Source organism: Cariama cristata, unplaced genomic scaffold (genome assembly GCF_000690535.1).
Source record: "Cariama cristata isolate BGI_N322 unplaced genomic scaffold, ASM69053v1 scaffold28620, whole genome shotgun sequence".
NCBI lineage: Eukaryota > Metazoa > Chordata > Aves > Cariamiformes > Cariamidae > Cariama > Cariama cristata.
In genome coordinates this window covers 6,035-24,056 of record NW_009595717.1, presented here as the reverse complement: position 1 = coordinate 24,056, position 18,022 = coordinate 6,035, and the positions used below count along the sequence as shown (strand labels likewise).

General features: G+C 37.7%; 1 protein-coding gene across 1 annotated transcript; it reads right to left on the bottom strand.

Moving 5' to 3' along the window:
• Positions 1-3,623: 3,623 nt before the first annotated feature.
• On the bottom strand, positions 3,624-11,492 carry LOC104156914 (transient receptor potential cation channel subfamily M member 1-like; the record flags this gene model as incomplete). Its single annotated transcript, XM_009703247.1, has 6 exons — positions 3,624-3,802; positions 6,236-6,407; positions 7,101-7,225; positions 8,996-9,209; positions 10,417-10,612; positions 11,413-11,492. Coding segments are annotated over 6 exons (966 nt in total), but the record flags the coding sequence as incomplete, so codon positions are not given.
• Between the last annotated feature and the right edge of the window lie 6,530 nt (positions 11,493-18,022).

Here is an 18,022-nt window from a genome sequence, read left to right as displayed (position 1 = left end):
TAAGAACTGTAAGGAATGCTACCTTCAGTTTACTGTTTATTTAAAATTTTAAGAAGAAAGTTTCACATCATCTATTGGAGACAGTATTAAACTTGGGAGGACCAGAGTTTAGAGTTTCTCTCCAAGCTGACCAAAGACAGAAAGTGTGGGCTTTGTGGAAGGAAAACACACTTAGTTTTAAGGGAGCATGAAACATCATTTTTCTAAGAACTTAGAAAAAATTCTCTCTTTTCTCAGTCTCATGAGAAAAGTTTCCTCTGTCATTTAAACACTTTCTTTATAGCTGCTCCCATTATAAGTGACACTTCCTTAGTGATACACTTGGGCATCCTGAAGAATGAAACTGCCCCACATTTCACACTTAAATTCAATAACAGCTTGGTTATCTGATTTCCTACACACAGTCTGAGGAGAAAGCTGTGGTAGTTCTCTCTTGTTTCTATGTAATAGAAATATGCAGCTTTAGCAAAAAAGATAAAAATATCAGCCATACCAGTTCCAGCTGTAATTAAAAAAACGCAAAAAAATCCCATCAGACTGTTCATCTGCTATTAAAACAGCTGCTTGGGATTTGTATGAAAGAATGAAATGGAATTATACCAGGATCCAAGGGAGAGGTTGTATTTGCAAAAATTCACTAAGATAAGTAGTCAAAAGAAAACACTCAAAGACTCGTTTTGTCTGCAAAGGCATAGTGAACACGATTTCAAGACACTTCTCACAGACTACAGATGTGAATGTTAAAGATTTTCTTTTCCTGAGCACGTTTTTCTGTGCAGCTGGGATATGGCAGACAGGCAGGAACCTGACTGAGTGGCACAGTACATAAAACAGGCCTGCAACAACCCAGGATCAAGCAAGGCTGGTATCTTCAAGAACACTTAATGTTTCAATTTCTTTTGAAAGAGCTGAATAGCCCATTTTACTAGAATGAAAGGCTGTTAAAAAGTAACTATATCAGAAGACCAAAACTGTGCTGATGCACTCTGAATGCTTAGTGCTCCTAGGAACTCTTTCTTCAATTATGTTTCCTCTACTTTCTGCAGTTGATTCTGGTTTTATTGCATTTAACTCAGTGTCTTCATCTGCCTTGAAGACATCTGTGAAAAAAGGCTCCTATCAACTTACACAAGAGAAGAATCTGAATTTGGTTTTAGAGTCTTTCCAGAAGACAAAATCCCTTTCTTAGCCTATGCTTATAAATGAATGATTGTGTACATTTATGGAGCTATATGGAAGGAACAAAAATAACAAAAAGGTTAAACTGCAACCCTGGTAGAATGGCACTTGAAAGTACTCTATAATGCTTGGTCACAGAAATTATCTTTGTGAATTACTTTTAGGACACTTACAAGTTCTTTTTTTTTCATGCATTCCATAAGAATGATGAACAGCTGATGAGCTTGACTCCTGTTGTAGTTAAAGGTTTTCTGGATGGTAACTAGAAGCTGGTCCCTAAGGGATTCGCTTATTATCCTAAATGAAAAATGAGACATAAAAGAAGACATCAACAGAATTAATGTATATTCAGAAGGCCTGTTGTTTGAGAAACAAATTTTCATACACCAGTGCAATGACTTCATTTTGAAAATAAATGAAAACATACAGTATCTTTGCATTCCGTACAGCTAAGTAGTTCATGAAGAGTTAACGAGGAAATTCATACCCAGACTGGCTCTTATGCATCTCAGTACTTCAGCTCCGATTTAAAAACTAGCAGGGAACTTGAACTATCCTTTTACCCTGGAATATAATGCAGGTAGCTCTTACTCCTGTTATATATTATAGATATACTTTTCTTAAGAAGTCTTCAGGATTTCAGCAGTACACCTTACAGGACCCCTACCTTTGCCTATAATTGTTGCAGAGCCCTTTGCATATAGCTAAAAAACCAAAAATATTTCACACTACTGATATGTCACCTTGGTTACCCTCTTAAACAGAGGATTTACAATTGCTAGCGTATCTGAAACCTCATGATATGCAACTGAGAAAAAATAAACCAAAATATGATTAAAGAAATTAGATAGAAAACATTCTAGGAAGGTCAGAAATGTTCAAAGCAACAGAGCCCTTCAATCTTCATTTGTTTCCTAATAAAACACGTATTTTCAGACGATGGCAAGCATTACCGGCAGGCATTCAAAGCAGTGAGACAGCTGAGCCTGCAAAGTGCAGTAAAATTCAAAGATCATCGTAAGAAAATGATTCTAGAAATTATTTCAGACAGTAGGGTTGACAAAAAATTCTCATTACAGACCTGCCTTACCAGATGAACACACTTATCTCATCATAATTATTGGAGAGGAAAGTTGGACACTGCATCATATACACTAGGAGAGAAAGTCATGCAGTGAACAGATCTCAGACAGACTGATCCTGATAAGCTCTTTCAATTACCTATGAGTCGACAGGAAGGATGAATGAGACTGAAAAAAAAAAAAAAAGGAGGAAGGAAAGCTTGATCTAAGCTAAGGAGGCTTGGTCGACAGAAAGGAGAAGAAAGTTGATGAATCATAAATATTGTTGGTAGGATTAAATATGTACTATGTGTAAACATCAAAAAAACCCAGCATCAGAGCTGTTCTCCCAATTCAGCAACTAACATCTGCACTGCTTGGCAATACTAGTTGTCTGCTTAATATTTAATTCAAGCTAAGCTCTGACTTCAGTCAAGAAAATAGGCTATTTCTTCAGTGCAAGATGGGTATGCTATACCCTAATCAAGACAATATACTAGGTTTTTGCCTGAATCTGGTTAGTAAAGAAAAAATCCTGATATTAACAATGACAATGGGGAATGTACGTTACTTCACTGGGAGAAGCAATATTTTAAATTAAAAATGCAAAACTCAGCTTCCACTTGGAGTATTTGTCAGGACAGACCTTTTACTCTGTAGAGCAGATGAGCTTTACATTGCTACTATAGGCTTTGTATCTCCTTAAACTAACCATATTTCTTGTCAACCAAAGGGACAGACAAGCAACCATAAAATAACAGATTCCAGAAAACTTTGGATTAGGAGTGCCTTTTACAGATTCACTTGGGCAATGGACAGGAGGGCTGTGGAGCGGAATGCTCCAGACAACATCCCCCACTCGGTTCATGACATCAGGCAGCCCTGAAGAGCCATCATACATGCAAAAATAGCAAGAGAATGAAAGGAAGCCCAACAGGTTTTCAGCTGGTCTGGCACTCTTGGAGAATTAAGTTCATTCACAAAACACACTGGAATCGGGGAGGACAAATTTTGCACTAATTAACCTCAGCCCTGGCCTGAGAAAAAGAGTAATTCTTGGGAACCACTTGTTCCTTGCTTCTAACATGCCCAACCCAGCACCAAGTATAGTGCAGCAAACTTTGATGGAGCTTGTATGATACAGTGCTGCACTGAGAGCAAGCTTATTTCAGTGGACCATCAAATACATTCCAAGTGGTAACAATTTTTACTCATTAACGCCAGGGCTAAGATCAAACAGGCAACAAAGGCTGACAGACAGCAGAATGCCTCTTAATAGTATTTTGTCCCTGAGGTGGTTTTTTATGAAGCTTTAATGAAAGCAAGGCATATACTATGTTGTCCTCCTGAGTAAGACACAGCTTTCGTGAAGATCTCAAAATCTTACCCTCCTTCTTCTGAATACTTGTGTGCAAATGACAGAATATCCGATGCTCGTCCACTACCATCACATATCACTACAGGGAGAGGGGGTTCTTCTCGTAGACACTCCAAGACAATGGAGATCACGTTGGGACCCCCTTCAACTATGAGTCCAACTACAGGAACACCTTGTCCCAGCCCTGCAAAAAATAGAACAGAAACAAAAAAAGAAGTGTAATTGAAACTTAGTTTAAGATGCTGAGATATTATGAATGGATGTGATTTCTGTGTTATAACATCACTTTAAACCAGAGCAATTAGGAAAAGTGATGACCATTTCATGGCCAACACCAGGAAAAATGTCCATATGCTGTTTCACAACCCCAAAAGGAAAAGAACAAGACGTTTCTTTGCCCTTGCATTTGCATCAGCTCCACGCTGACAATTTATTCACTCAGTGTTGGTGAACTGTTTGTAATGTCTTTCGACAGACACCATGTACGGATAAAAGAGCTAACATGATTCTCCTATTACTTCATTAGCTTCACTGTTACTTGGATGGCTCCCAGCTACTATGTCTTTGATGCTTTAACTCTTCCTTGGTTACCTACAGAAAGTCTTCAGTAAGGTGATACATATCTATGCTTTCTCCTAAGATAAAAAAAAATATGAAATTAGTGTCTTTATCATGAAGCTGAAATGGCTGGCCGATGGAAGAGACGACAGCTGAGCATCCCTTTGCTGTCCCTGCCTCACTGTGATCTCCAGGCATAGGATGACAAAGGGAAGCCCACAGGTCACATGGTCTCAGTAGCCTTGGTCACAACATACTTGGGGAAATGAAGGTCAAAACATTACCTGAAAGCTGACTAATCCCACTATCATAAGCATTTGAATTCAGTTCTTAATCTGTAAAATGACCAGCACTTCTTTATAAAAAGGATGGACTTTTTTGTATGGCTGAGAACGCATGAAAGAATTCATGTTTTCAACATTCATTCCTCTCTGAAAAACAGGAACACCATGCACAATTACAGCAGAAGCTTCCTGATATCCTCTTGTCAATATACTCCAGCTCTGATAAGGAGTCACAGAGCAGGGGCTGGCCTGTGAGTCCATGAAATCCTTATGCTGAGATTTCCAGAAGAGGTGCTTGTGCTTGAAGTGATTAAAAGCCCTTCATAGAACATTTAATTCCCATGTGTATTCCCAACTTTGCCTTTGTCATGGCAAAAATCACCAAACATTACTTAAATCAGAATCAATAACCCCAGCCCCAGTGGTATTAAAAGAAATGATACAGAAGATCTTGCCTCTGGACCCTGACTTCCTTATCTTCCAAGCCAGTGCTCCCTTTTACAATGTTACAACTCTCCCAGCACTTCTGCAGAAGACAAAGATGAAAAAAGCATAGCTAAGGTTAGCTATTTCTAATGTCTGTGGGCAACAGAACATGACACTGTCTCCACACTCAAAGGCAAGTGGCATCGTTTCGATGAGTTCAGTTTCTTAAGCTTACCTTAGGCAAAAGGCAGTACTTAAAGACTTCCAAGAATGTTTAGATGTGTCATGGCTGATCTCTAACTGCACCTTTCAGCTTTACCTGGCACTCTACTTCATTTTTCTGCTCTACCTGTAAGAGCACTTAAATCCTATTAGAAACTTCTGCAGACTTCAATACAATTGTCTTTCTGAATGTTTCTTTTTTCTTATTTATACAGACCTACACAGGTTACAACAGCACCTGTGAGAAATCAGAAAGGCAACTGGTAGAAGTGATGTCTATTCTCCAGTAGCTCTTAATTAAGTGTGGATTCAAAGACTATTGAAGTTTTCTTGGACTATTTTAAATTAGGTTGTTGTGGGGTTTTTTTAAGTTGCTGGAAAACCCCAGCTACTAAAATTTTTTATTTATTTAATCTTTCAATTTTTTTTTTTCTACAAAAATGTTAAAGAAAAAATGTCTTCTAAAATAATTTTTTTCTAAGTAATGACAAAAAGGATTCTAAAGAGTTGTTTTAGAGAGGCTGTGACAATTGGCAGAAATTTTAAACCTGCACAAAACTCTAAATGTGGAAGCACTGATGTGCAATTATCTTCATTAAAAATCAAAATCCCAGCTGAGTTTATCTGGAAGATGAAAGAATTTTGAGTGAGAGATTTCAAATTAAACAAATTCATATAAAAGAGAAAATGAAATTTTAGTATCAATACTTGGAATCAGAAAACTCCGAGCTGCACAGGATTCCTGTAAACAGGAACTGTACAAAATCACCCCATTCTATGTATTTACTGATGCTTATGAATTCTAGCTAGAAATGCAAAAATTCTTTACATTTCTCTTTCCTTAAATTCTTACTGCTCTGAAGCTTCTCCTCTGTATTATTTGTCAATTTTTCTTCCTCCCTTTATGCAATCCTTACTTTTCTGGGGTTTCCGTGCTGTTAGATGTGGGCTTTTTCACCACTTATCAGACAGCATATGTTCTAGTTTAGTGACACAGTCCCGATCAAATTCCCACTAGAAAGAGCTGGAAGAAGCATTTAATTTCAAAGCCTTGAAGTATTTCAAGCCCTTCTTCCCTCCCTTCCTTTAAGATGTTATGTTTACACAGTTTGCCCCAGTGTACTTACGTGTGTTAATTTTCTGGAGGGAAATGTGTTTTTCCAACTGACGTCGTAACTTCACTTCAGCTCCATATTTACCTAGTGTACCATTATCTGCCAGAATGAAGTGGGTATGGGAACTGTTGAGCACAGAGAGCTTACTTAGAGGGTTTGACATTGTTTGGTAAACCCGTGTTACCTGTGTGTCAAAAGGATAGATGCATCTAGATTAAAACTAAGAACTAAATGTGAAAATCCCCCACACAGCCCAACAGAAGCACATGCCTTATGAGGAAACAAACCAAGTAGACCTTTATAACCAAAACCAGAGGAGAATTAGAAATAGAGCTTGCTTTTACATTCAAAACTTGAACTCTTCACAGCAGTGTTTTCTTCGGAGAATGACAGTCACATCTGTGCACTCTCCTGCCTGTTCCCCTAAGCTCACTGATACACTCTGCTTGATCACACACTGTGTCACATAATCCTCTTACTGCATTAGAAAACACATTCTCATTTGGAGTTCCTAGTAATTAATATGCCACTGCAGAGTACCCATCTACAATAAATGCCAGTCTTGTACATAAAGGCCCTTACATGACATACAGAAGTCTCAGTGCGCCACACTGAAGTTAGGTCCTAAAACACTGCCACCACAGAGAGGTCTCTACTATTGAAAGCAATGGAAACCTCACTAGCTCCATATTTACTTTGAGGTCATATATGACAACCTGACAAATATATTTAAACAACATTTTTTCTTCCAGAAATTGTTCCATTTCAGCTCTTTGGCATGTTTTAGAAACAGTGAAAATACTGCAAAAAGATGAACAGAACATTTTATTATACAGCTGACATTGCCAATTAAACAGGTGTTTCCTTAAAGACTTACATCTTTTCCTATTAGATCTTCCTTGTTTTCTACAATGCCCCATGGTGCAATTCCTATGGCACATATTCGTCCTCTGGATTTGGAAGAATGATCTTTCAAGGCATCTCCCACATGACGAATGACACCTATAGGTACAATTAATCTAATTCATTCTTGGCATTTTTGAGAGATCACTAAACAACAGAATTTTCTTCTTGCCTCTCACGGAGCTACTTGCTTTTCTGGATTGCTTTCACTACTAAACTGGTATCTCTATACCAGAATATGCAATGCAGACAAACTCATGCTTTCATTTTGTAATAGTTGTGTGTAAATCCCATTGCCTTTTCACATCCTTGTTCTGAGTTCAATTAAGTCTTTGAAAGACTTACCGAGTTACTTAAACTGCCACAGTGTAATCTGTACCATTGTCTGGAATTATATTATTCATTGCACACATTGCTAAACACATATGGAATACTATTACTGGGATCTGAGCAAGCAAAGAAACCCAACCCTATAGTTATCTAAGAAAGTTTTTTTTCACTTAAAAATTACTCTGAATAGCAATCATCACCTTCCCTTAAAGGCATTAGACCTTTGTTGTAAAACAGAAGTCAAAGGAATTAATTCTTATCTTGCATAGTTTTCTGAGAAATAACTGTATAATAAAGATTTATTTCAGCTAAATAAAGATATTGTTACAGAAATCTTTAATAAAAATTTGCATCTGATTGTTTTTTGAAGACCACTCAGAATTAATATTAAGATAAATGAATTTAATTAGAAACCAACTAGTCTCAAAATGTAAGAATATATAGGGAATCATCAAAACAACTCTTTTTCAAGATATCTTTCAAATTTTGGACATCATTTCAGACACTGTGTTTTTGACAGAACCCAAGAATAGTGCCAAAAACCTCCTGGTGGAGTTATGTGGAGTTGCTGTATAGTTTATGTTTTAGATATGGTCAAAAAGGAAACAGAGAAACATAAAACTGTTTCAGGTGGCCAGAAGATCGGAGGAAAATGCAAACAGGAAATTGCAATGTCTTCAAGTAGAGACATTTACAACTGACTTCAGGTTTATGTTTCAAGATCGCTAATTTACATTCATTCATTTAAGAACAAACACCTTATATAATTATAATGCAGAGCATGTGCATGCATGGGTGACCCCATGGAGACAGTGACTCAGAGACATGGCATTTAAAGGGGATTATCAATTGATCACTAACTCTCAGAGAGATCACACAGCCTAAAGACTCAGTCCTTGGCTGCATGAACAGGGAAGTGCCAAATGCAAGCAGAAAGGCTGTTTTACTTCAGCAATTAAAAACTCCCATCAAGCACTGTCTCAAAAATTGCAGCATCTAAAATTCAAGAAGGCTGTTAAAAAACTACAGAGAGTTCAAAGCAGAGGTGTGATAACAACTGCAAGACTGGAAAACATGCTTAGTGTGAGTTTTATGGAACTCAGCCTGTGCAGTTTGACAAAAGTGCTGTGTATGAAAACATGCTCAGGAAATATATTTTTAGTAACAGAAAGATCTTTGTACAAAAAAACCAGTAAGAAGCTAAAGCTAGGCAAATTTGGAGCAGGAGTTTTCTTAACTACAAGGATAACCAACCACTGAAAAAAATGTATTATCACTAGCGGTAGATTCCTTGCTACTGAAACCAATGATGAAATTTTTTTCTGGGGAAACACCAAGTAATGCAAATTGATACTGACCGAGGTAAATCTTATGGTCTGGGCTGGGTAGGAGATTAACACAAATTATTACAATGCTCCTTTTTTGGTCTATTGGCTAATAACTCGTTCGTGTAGACTTAAATCTTCCGCCTGTGGGAAAGATTAGTGAACGAACATCACTGAATTCTTAAGTAAACTAAAAGCGCTGGTAATTGCTTACCTGTACTAACACCTCCAGTGAAAATCCAAGCTCCTGTGGTCATGGCAGCCTTTATCAGACCTTTTCCAAATACTTGCTTTAATTTAGGTTGCATCTCAAAGTTCTGGAGGCCTCCATGGACAGAGATTAAGAGTTTGGGCAGTTCCAGTTGCCAATCTTTCACCATGAGATGCAGCAGAGAATCTGGTTTAGTGTCATATGACACACGGATATACTGCAAAGAAAAATGTGTAATATTATCACTCCATTTGCTCTGTAAATTTTCTACTGACTGAGTAAAGAATGGTTATATTAAGCCTTCCATCTTGAAGAAAGAGTTTTACAATTTTTAAGCAACACATTATTAAATTTCTCTGCTGCTTGTGATTGGAAAAAACAGGTTTAATCCTTTCACTTTGCTACTGAGAGTTTACCATTAGCTTCAGGAATTTTAAAAGCACCACTTTCCTCTCTTCATCTGCAAAACTGACTGCAATCAACTGATCCTAAACCCTTATTACAAATCTGCAGTGTTGGAAGCCACCTATTTAAAATGACTGGAAGGTGTTTTGTATTGTTCCTAAAACCTCTGGTTTGACTGCCAAAGAGAAGCAATGACCTTAATAAGAAACAGGAGGCTTATGTTACATTTTATCCCATTCACTACTGATATACATGTTTCTGCTTCTGAAGCAATGATTTGCATCCTTCTCAGCTTAGTTCCACCTTTACGATTTCTTTTCAAACTACTACTCTATCAAAGAAAACTATGAAATAAACTTGTGTTTATTTCTACTTTAAAAGCAAACAAACCACCACTAACAAAGAACACCAACCTCTCCCATACATTTTGGACAGGTTTTTGCAGTGTAGTTATCTTGAGTTGCAATCTCAGCAGAGAGTAAGAAAGCAAATGGGCAAAGAAACAAATCCAGGTTTGGATTTGTTCAGAAGAGAGGCAAAACAGAAAGATATTTTTTGCAGAAGCTTGACTTGCTGTTACTTCTACTGCTAAAACTCAACAGTCCGTTTTCCAGCTCTGTCAGGCCTCTGTCTTTCAGGGAAGCAAGATTAATTTCTATTATTATTAGACTAAATTTTAGAAAAAAATCTGTATCCATGTTGGCCCACAAATTTAATACAAACAGATGGAATCTCGGGCATTAATACATGCAGTTGCCACCTCAGCTGATATTTACTGACAGTAACTTCAATGACACTGTTTCATTAAGACGTTACAAGGTGCTTCCTAAGTAGGTATTATTTTTCTCTGGCATTTTCTCTCTCTTTCTCTTTTTGAGCATCTTGTCCACACCCTTCCAAGAGAGCAGAGAGACCTTCTTTGATTTCAATGGACTATGACTGAGTGAGCTGGAATCCTGACACATATCTATTAAGCCAACATACCAGATGAATACCTTAAAGTAGCCTACGCTCCTTACCATTGCCTTATTTGAATGTCCTCCTCCCTGGAATTCAAGGTTTCCATAGGCATCAGTTGGGTATGTTTGAGTGTGTTTACTGATGGACCATTTCTCTGGCTGAGCTTCCACTTGCTTTGTTTCTTCTCCATTTTTATTAGCTGTTATACTTGGAGGAGGTGGAATATGTTGGCTAATGAGCTGGCCACAGCAGCACCTGTAAGTTAAAAATCAACTTTGATTACAGTATCTTCAATATTGGATAGTGAATTAGGAAAAAAAAAGAATAAAAATCAGAAATTACATTTCAACTGACCATGCCTTGCTCTACATGAATTATAGAAACACATCTTCTAGGTCATATCTGTTGTATTTGCAGACATACATATGCCAGAATTACCAGCCGACAGGTGTTCCTTAACAAGCAAAGATAAAAAATTTCACTTCTGTTATGCACTGGGAAGCTCTTCTAGGCTAAAGGACAGGGAAGGAGGAAGAATGAGAACAGGAGCAGTGACCACCTGTTTCTTCCTTAGAGGTGACAGCAAACATGTGACATAAACTGTTATGTTATCCAAACAAGATGGACCACAATTTAGCTGGCCCATGCAGTAGCAGAAATATTAATATTTGGACTAAGAATTCCAATCCCCCTGTATAGTTTTGTTATTGATAGTGTCATATCAACTGTGAAGAATGGTACCACTTGCTTTACAGTGCACTTCATTGCACCCTTGCTTTCAGAATTCAGTATGAATTTATGCTCTGGTTTGCAAAGCTAGGAACTAACAACTTGCTTCCTCTCCTGCTGCCCAGTCTTATCACCTCGCTATGACACATCCCATGGCTCTGTACAGATTCAACTGCAAGCATGTCTTGCATTTTTGTTCCCTGTCATCTCCCTTTAAGGGCAGTGAGTAAACCGGGTCCGAGTTTCACATGTCTAAATCCAAATCAAATCCAATTTCTTCAGTATTAACCTTTTCTGTTGGCCAAAACAAAAATTTCAAATGTTACCTGCTAATGTCTTTGTTGTTGGCAATTACATAGATGCATTCTCTTTTAGAAAAGGTCTTCTCTATCCAAGCCTTTTGACCCTTAAAAGGGAGAAAAAATAAAAAGAAACATACTGAAATATTTGTGTGGCAGATATAGTAATATTTGCCTTCTATTTTCAGCTACTGTTTTCAAAAACAAGCACTGAATTTGTTAAATCACTTTTAAACACCAGATACACCTGCTCATGAAGCAAATAGGTGATGTTATTATTCCATGACTTGGATAAAATTCAAACCTTGAATATGTGTAAAAACCTTTATGTGTAAATATGCTGGTCTTGAAGCTACAAAGTTTACCTGAAGGTCTACCAAAAAATGCAGCTGCTTCTTCCTATTTTAGTAAATAGGAAATGAACTCAAAGTAGTACAGCAAAATGGCAGAAATTGTCACATAAATTAGGTTAATAGTATTTACTCCAAAAAATACTTTAGTATGTTTTTTTCTATGTAGAAATTCCTTTCCAAAAACTTTCCCTGCTTGATTAACAATCTTAAAATCATTTCTTCCTGTTGTAAATCAAGTTCCAGTCATTCCTAAGACATCTTACTCTTAACAAGATGTGTCTCAGGAGGAGTCATTCTTTATATTGAAAGAACATTGACAGAAAAAGTACTAACTCTTCAGGTATGGTGTATCTTTGAAACAGGGGACAGAAAACAACCTTGAAAACAAAATGAAATTCTGTTGGTCTATTACACTGTGTTTGCAAACCAGAAATTAGACCAAGCTCACAGCCATTTTAAAAACAATGATGTGTAGGCAAGCTAGAACAAAATCACAGAACCGTGCAATGCAGTCAGCAAGTCTGTTGCAGAAGTGTAGTCCAGTTGAGTCCAAGAACACTGAAGGGAGTGAGTTCAGAAATAGCTGCAGGCCAGACTTTCCCATAGTTTCTTACTTGCAGACCCCAGGCCTTCTCTGTCCCCACAACCATCAACAACTATCATCATGATTGCAATAATAAACCAACATTTAGTGGTGAATTTGAAAAAAGTGAACTCAAAAGCAGCTTTTTAATTTTAAATGAATGAAAAATGTTAAAAAACACTCACGATTTGTTGACACCGATAACTTTGCCTTGCTGACAAAACCTGCCTCTTCTGAGTTTGAATTAGGGAACTGTGTCTTAATTAATTTTTCAAGTAGCAAGCAAATGTCGTACATTTTGCTTTAGTTTCCTCTGTGGAAGTAAAATGAAATTTTTGCAGAGACAAAAGCTGAAAATGACACAAGAAATTTCAGGGTGCCTCCAATTAAAAAAAAAAAAAAAAAAAGCGCCTTTCCTAGGGAAGGAACTAAAAACCTTAAAAACCTTGCTGATTTCCTGACTTAAGAAAGTCAACAGCAGATTTCTGTCGGATGAACGCTTTGTCAGCCTGTTTGGTCATAGATTCGAGATTGGACTAGCCCCCTAAGTGCTGCACAGTCTACAGCATGATGAATAGAGGGTGTGGTAGTTCATCTTTTCTTCTTCTGTGAGGCAAAAGCTGTCTCTGAGTTCCTTTGTTTGTTGACTTGTTAGTTCCTGTCCGGTTTGTTCATTTCCTCCATTATGTGTGAAATAATAGGAGACTACTTGAAGTTCCCTCATTGCAAATAATTGCAAGTAACTTGCAAACCCAAGCTTCTACTTCATGAAAAAGTTGTCCATAATCTGTCCAGGAATGTAAACGTTTGCCTCATTCAGGTGCCTCTCACCCAGAATGCCTTGAACGTCAGTGGTCTGGGAGATCCTGCATTTCTGCTCTCCACTCTAATATACTTACTGATTTACCAAGGCAGAAGCACCTAATTTCATTTTAAAAGGAGTTGTTCGAGAGCTCATAGCACCACAGAGCGAGGTAGAGTTAAGAACTCACTAGACAAAACTTCATAGAGCTTACAATGTTACCTGCTTCCTGAATGACAAGGCATATACTTCAGGCATTTAACATAAAACGTTTGATTATGTAGTAAATTTGGAAGGAAGAGCATATTAAATTTAATATCTAAAGGCCAGGTGACTTGGTCAGTTTTCCTGTCTCGACTCCATACATTTGTTCTTCAAATGAACCTAAAAAGCCTTTGATCCCCAAAATATTTAACAGGTTGTTTTTATACACTTTCTGGCAAGGTTTTTACAAGATGACAAGTTTTAGCATTATTATTATTATTAATAGAGCTCAGAAAATGCTTTACTTTTATAGCATCAGAGTCTAGTTACTGAGGTGCAGTTCTAGAAAAGTACAGAAGAAAACACTCAAGACAGGGAGATCCATGAGGCGCTATGGTACGCGGAGGTGGGTGGTTCTACCAAACAAATGCCATTTACCTGTACAGAATGAGATTTTGCTAATTCACAGGTATTCAGGCTGCTCAAAATATTCTGAGTGCCAAAAATAGTCTATTTGATTGGAATTACACTAGTTTTCCAAAATTAATCCAAAATCACAGTGTCCAAATCCACTGCTGTTTTACAGCTGTGTCCAATGTTGTTACTTGTATTATTTATGACCTTTAATGTTATAAAATGAGCTTAACAGGAATCTGCTACACAGTTTACATAATTTATATGCTTTTTAAATTATAATTTTTCATTTTTAATTAATTTTAAATTAATCTAGGTTTTATTATGATTTTATATATTTTAAACATAGTCACTTTTTTCTGTGAATAAAATTTTAGACTTCTGTGTGGTCTCTGACAACTCCTTGACTGACACAAATGCCCAAATCAATCCCACAGTGCAGGAAACACTATTCAAAATATAAATGGTAGCAGATGCCGCACATTTAACTGTTCTGCAGAGAATACTGGAAAATGCAAGCTAGAAATATCAAAACAACTTCAACTTTTACACCATGTCATTGAGTATTGTTTTACCTTACTCCTCATAGCTTACCAAAGAACAAAGTTTCCTTTGCTGTTTTGTGTGCTTCATGTAAAAACAGTTAATTAACCACTGGATTAAGTCACAGACTTAATATCCTTGTTTGGAAGGAAACTTTTGCATCTTGGTATCTAAAATGAGCTCTACAATATAGCTGAGCTCTCAGCTGTGTAGTTGTTCTTAAAACCCCTCTCACAGGAGGTCTATTATCTACTGCTACCTTGAAAAAAACCCTTATATACTCACACCTAAAAACCCTATTAGAAATCACTCACTATAGGCACTGCAGTTGGACAACACATTATGCTCTACTGGCTTAATTTTCTGTGCTAATGAGAAGAAAGCACAAGCAGACATTACAGATCGGGGAAATAAAACCTCAGCACATTTGGTCAGCCTTTGAAGTTTCACTGCTTTTGTCTATTTAATCTGCTTAACCAAAGCTTCATTATAATCCAGTGCAAATACTTGAGCAGAAACATTCACTGTCAGAAAACGGGCACTTTCCCCACTTATTTGATACAGATTCTGTGCGTTTCTCTCTCTGGACCGAAATTTATTTGGTTTCTTGAGGAAACACATACTTACGCATACTGTGTCTTGTGAGTTTGAAAAAAATAAGCATTTTTTACCAGCCTTGGAATGCATAAATTGTTAAAGGACTATGACAGATCAGCTATAGTTTTCAGACCAACAGTCAGTGGCAGTGTTAGGATGACAGACAAGTAGTCGCTTCCAGAAAGATTATGGCACTAAAAAATGCTGCACATTTTGAATTCACATCTAAGAAACACCAAAAAAAGCAAGATCCCAATTTGTTGATAGTAGTGAAGTTCAAACCCGCTTATTATTGCAAATCCTGAATGTACTAATCAGAATCTAATTTTGAAAAAACACATTTTAGACGTTCAGCGGTGTATTTGTTCTCTATGAAAATTGACAACGGGTCTCCTAAATTATAAAACCAAACCAAAACCAAACCACTGCTAATTCTTGGTCTTCAGCCTAGAAATCAAGACGTTGCCGAGAAACAGTATTAATTAATACTGGGTTTATATTATTCCACTGTACAGATTTGTTAGTTCTCTTCAGCATTAAAAGAAGGTGTGCTTCTGCAGAAAGGAATGGAAATCAGTGTTGTTGGTTTGTAAATCATGAGTTAACAAAATCAAGACCCTAAACAAATAGTTACCTTTCTAATATAGCCATTAATAAACACAAGAACTAGTTCTACAAATACCAGTTGTCCTTTGACTATCACAAATGAACTACGCTGCTGAGAAACATGCATATTTAGGGATGCAGACACGCAGTAACTGAGGAGAAATTTTTCCTGCACTACCACAGCCAATTCCAGTTTGCTGCTAAATTAACATTAAATTTTATGTATTTCACTTCATATATAACCAACCATTCAATGAACAAGTACTGGGATTGAATTTCAGGCTGTACCAAAATAGAGTCCACAGCTCTGTTTCACTGCAGCTTCACGCAAGAGCAGCAGGTGGGCTGTGGACCAATGCACCTCTGGTGAAAATCCAAAGTGGGAATCAACACAGGAGAGCAAAGCCCCAGGAAACGTTATGCTACAAACTCTTACGTGCCATTGTGCCACCAGAAGCTGTGAATTTCAGTTGTCATATGTCTCTGCAGGATAGCAGCAGTATTTAGTGTCGGCGAATAATCATAATAAAACTACCACCACAGGAAGTGAAAGAATTTTGGGGGTGAAAGGGGGGGCAGGGATGACAGTTGTAGTGTTGTTGGAGCACATCCAAAGCCCAAACTCAACCAGAGCTAAAGCCAATACAGCCAGTCCTCTCAGCTGCCACGACCACCAAAGACAGATGCTCCATGCAACAGAGACACATGTCTGCTGGCTGGCTTGGCATGCTTGACTTGGTCACAGGACGGGATGGGGCTTTGGCCTTATCTTGCAACTAGAGAGAATCCACTGTAGGACAGCTCTTTAGCACCTGGAGCCCTACTAAGGAGCACACGCTCCCCAGCTGCTGCACTCCAGTGAGGCTTGGCCTGTACCAGGCACAGCTGGTCAGGAGACAAGCGGGCATGCAAACAGCAGTGCTTGGTGCATGGGGCCATGTACAGGGATCAGAGGCAGCAGACAGTGCCTGGCACACAGATGCAATGGGGGAGTAGGCAGGGGACTAAATGAATGCGTGTCATGCATAATGCAGGGTTTGACAAAGCTGTTCAGGCTAAATCAAGCACAGAATAAAACAAAAATGGAGTTGGCTGGGCAGCAGAGCTCACATTTGTGGAATAATACAAACTACTTTCATCAACATCCTGTTAAGATGTGGATTGATTATTGTCATTTATGGAAACACTCAGCTGTAACCCTGTCCACACCATCTTACCAACAACTTTTGGTAATCCTCCCTTACCTTGCTGCTGCAAAAGGTGGTATCACCAGGGAGGTCAAATCTCAACTGCGGTTTTATTTCGTTTTATTATTATTGATTATTATCAATTGATTATTATTATAATCAACAATTATTTCATTAGAATGCTCTACAGAATTGAACTGGGATATTTATGCCAGATTAGAGCAAAGAGATGTTTGCTCTGATGAGACAGTGAGAGAAAGAAGTAATCTGGAGGTGGAATGGAATTCATACAGTGAGCATGAGCATGGTGTGTGCACAAGTCCATCCACCATGTAAACAAGTCCACAGACTTTTGTGAATGCCATGTAGGTAACCACATTCAGTTGCTGTTACTTGAGAGAAAACAAGAACTCTGCTCAATAAAAATTGGGAGAAAAAAGAAATGAAATCATTGTATCATCAGAATCCCTGTTATCTGGAACTTAAAAACTGATACTAGAAAGATTTCTATTTCGCGCTGCCTTTAAACACAACGTCCCAATTACACTATCCATCACTCTTCTTCACTTTGAAGGAACAGTTTTTCCAAGTGCCCAACTGATCAACCTTTCAGGTGATTAGTTCTACCTAGAACAATTGTCCTCCCAATAACAGTGTTCTTGCTTGGAGTAAAGCACTCCAAAAAGTGTTATGAACATTAATAGCCAATTTTGCAGCCACTCAGGAACTTGTAAGATTTCACTGAAAAGTTGTTCGTTGCTAAGAAATACAGGGCATAAAACCATAATGCCAATTTAATTTGTGTTATCTCACTAGGGAGGCGGAGCCATGAACAATGTTCCAAACTACAACATGGTGACAGCCTGTGAATCTAAACTAAATTTCCCAAATCCTAGTTTGCGTGAGTTATATAAAAAAGTTATTTGTACAACTGATAATAGCTTTAGCAATTTTTAGAATATGAGTACCAAACAATAGAATACAAATACCAATCCAATAGAAAGAGGATTTCTTATATTGTTTCCTAGTAAGTATAGCATCAAGAAGGTATTTATAACAGTTGTAAGATTCTTTCAAATAAAAGACTAATTCCTCAAGACAATTCTTATTCTCATCCCACTGTGTTTTTCATATGGTTCAATTTGATCCTGTGCTCTTTTAGCAACACTGTCAGGGAACCGTTTGCTCTGCGGTTGAGACTAACACACAACAGGCAGGATGGCAGCATCAGTAAGCAATGTTGTTATTTCAAATTGAGGCCAGGAATCACTCTTGCTGATGATGTGAAAACCAGTAAGTAGTGCTACACTGCACAGAGAGCTGTAATGAGCTTTCATGCCTTCATTAC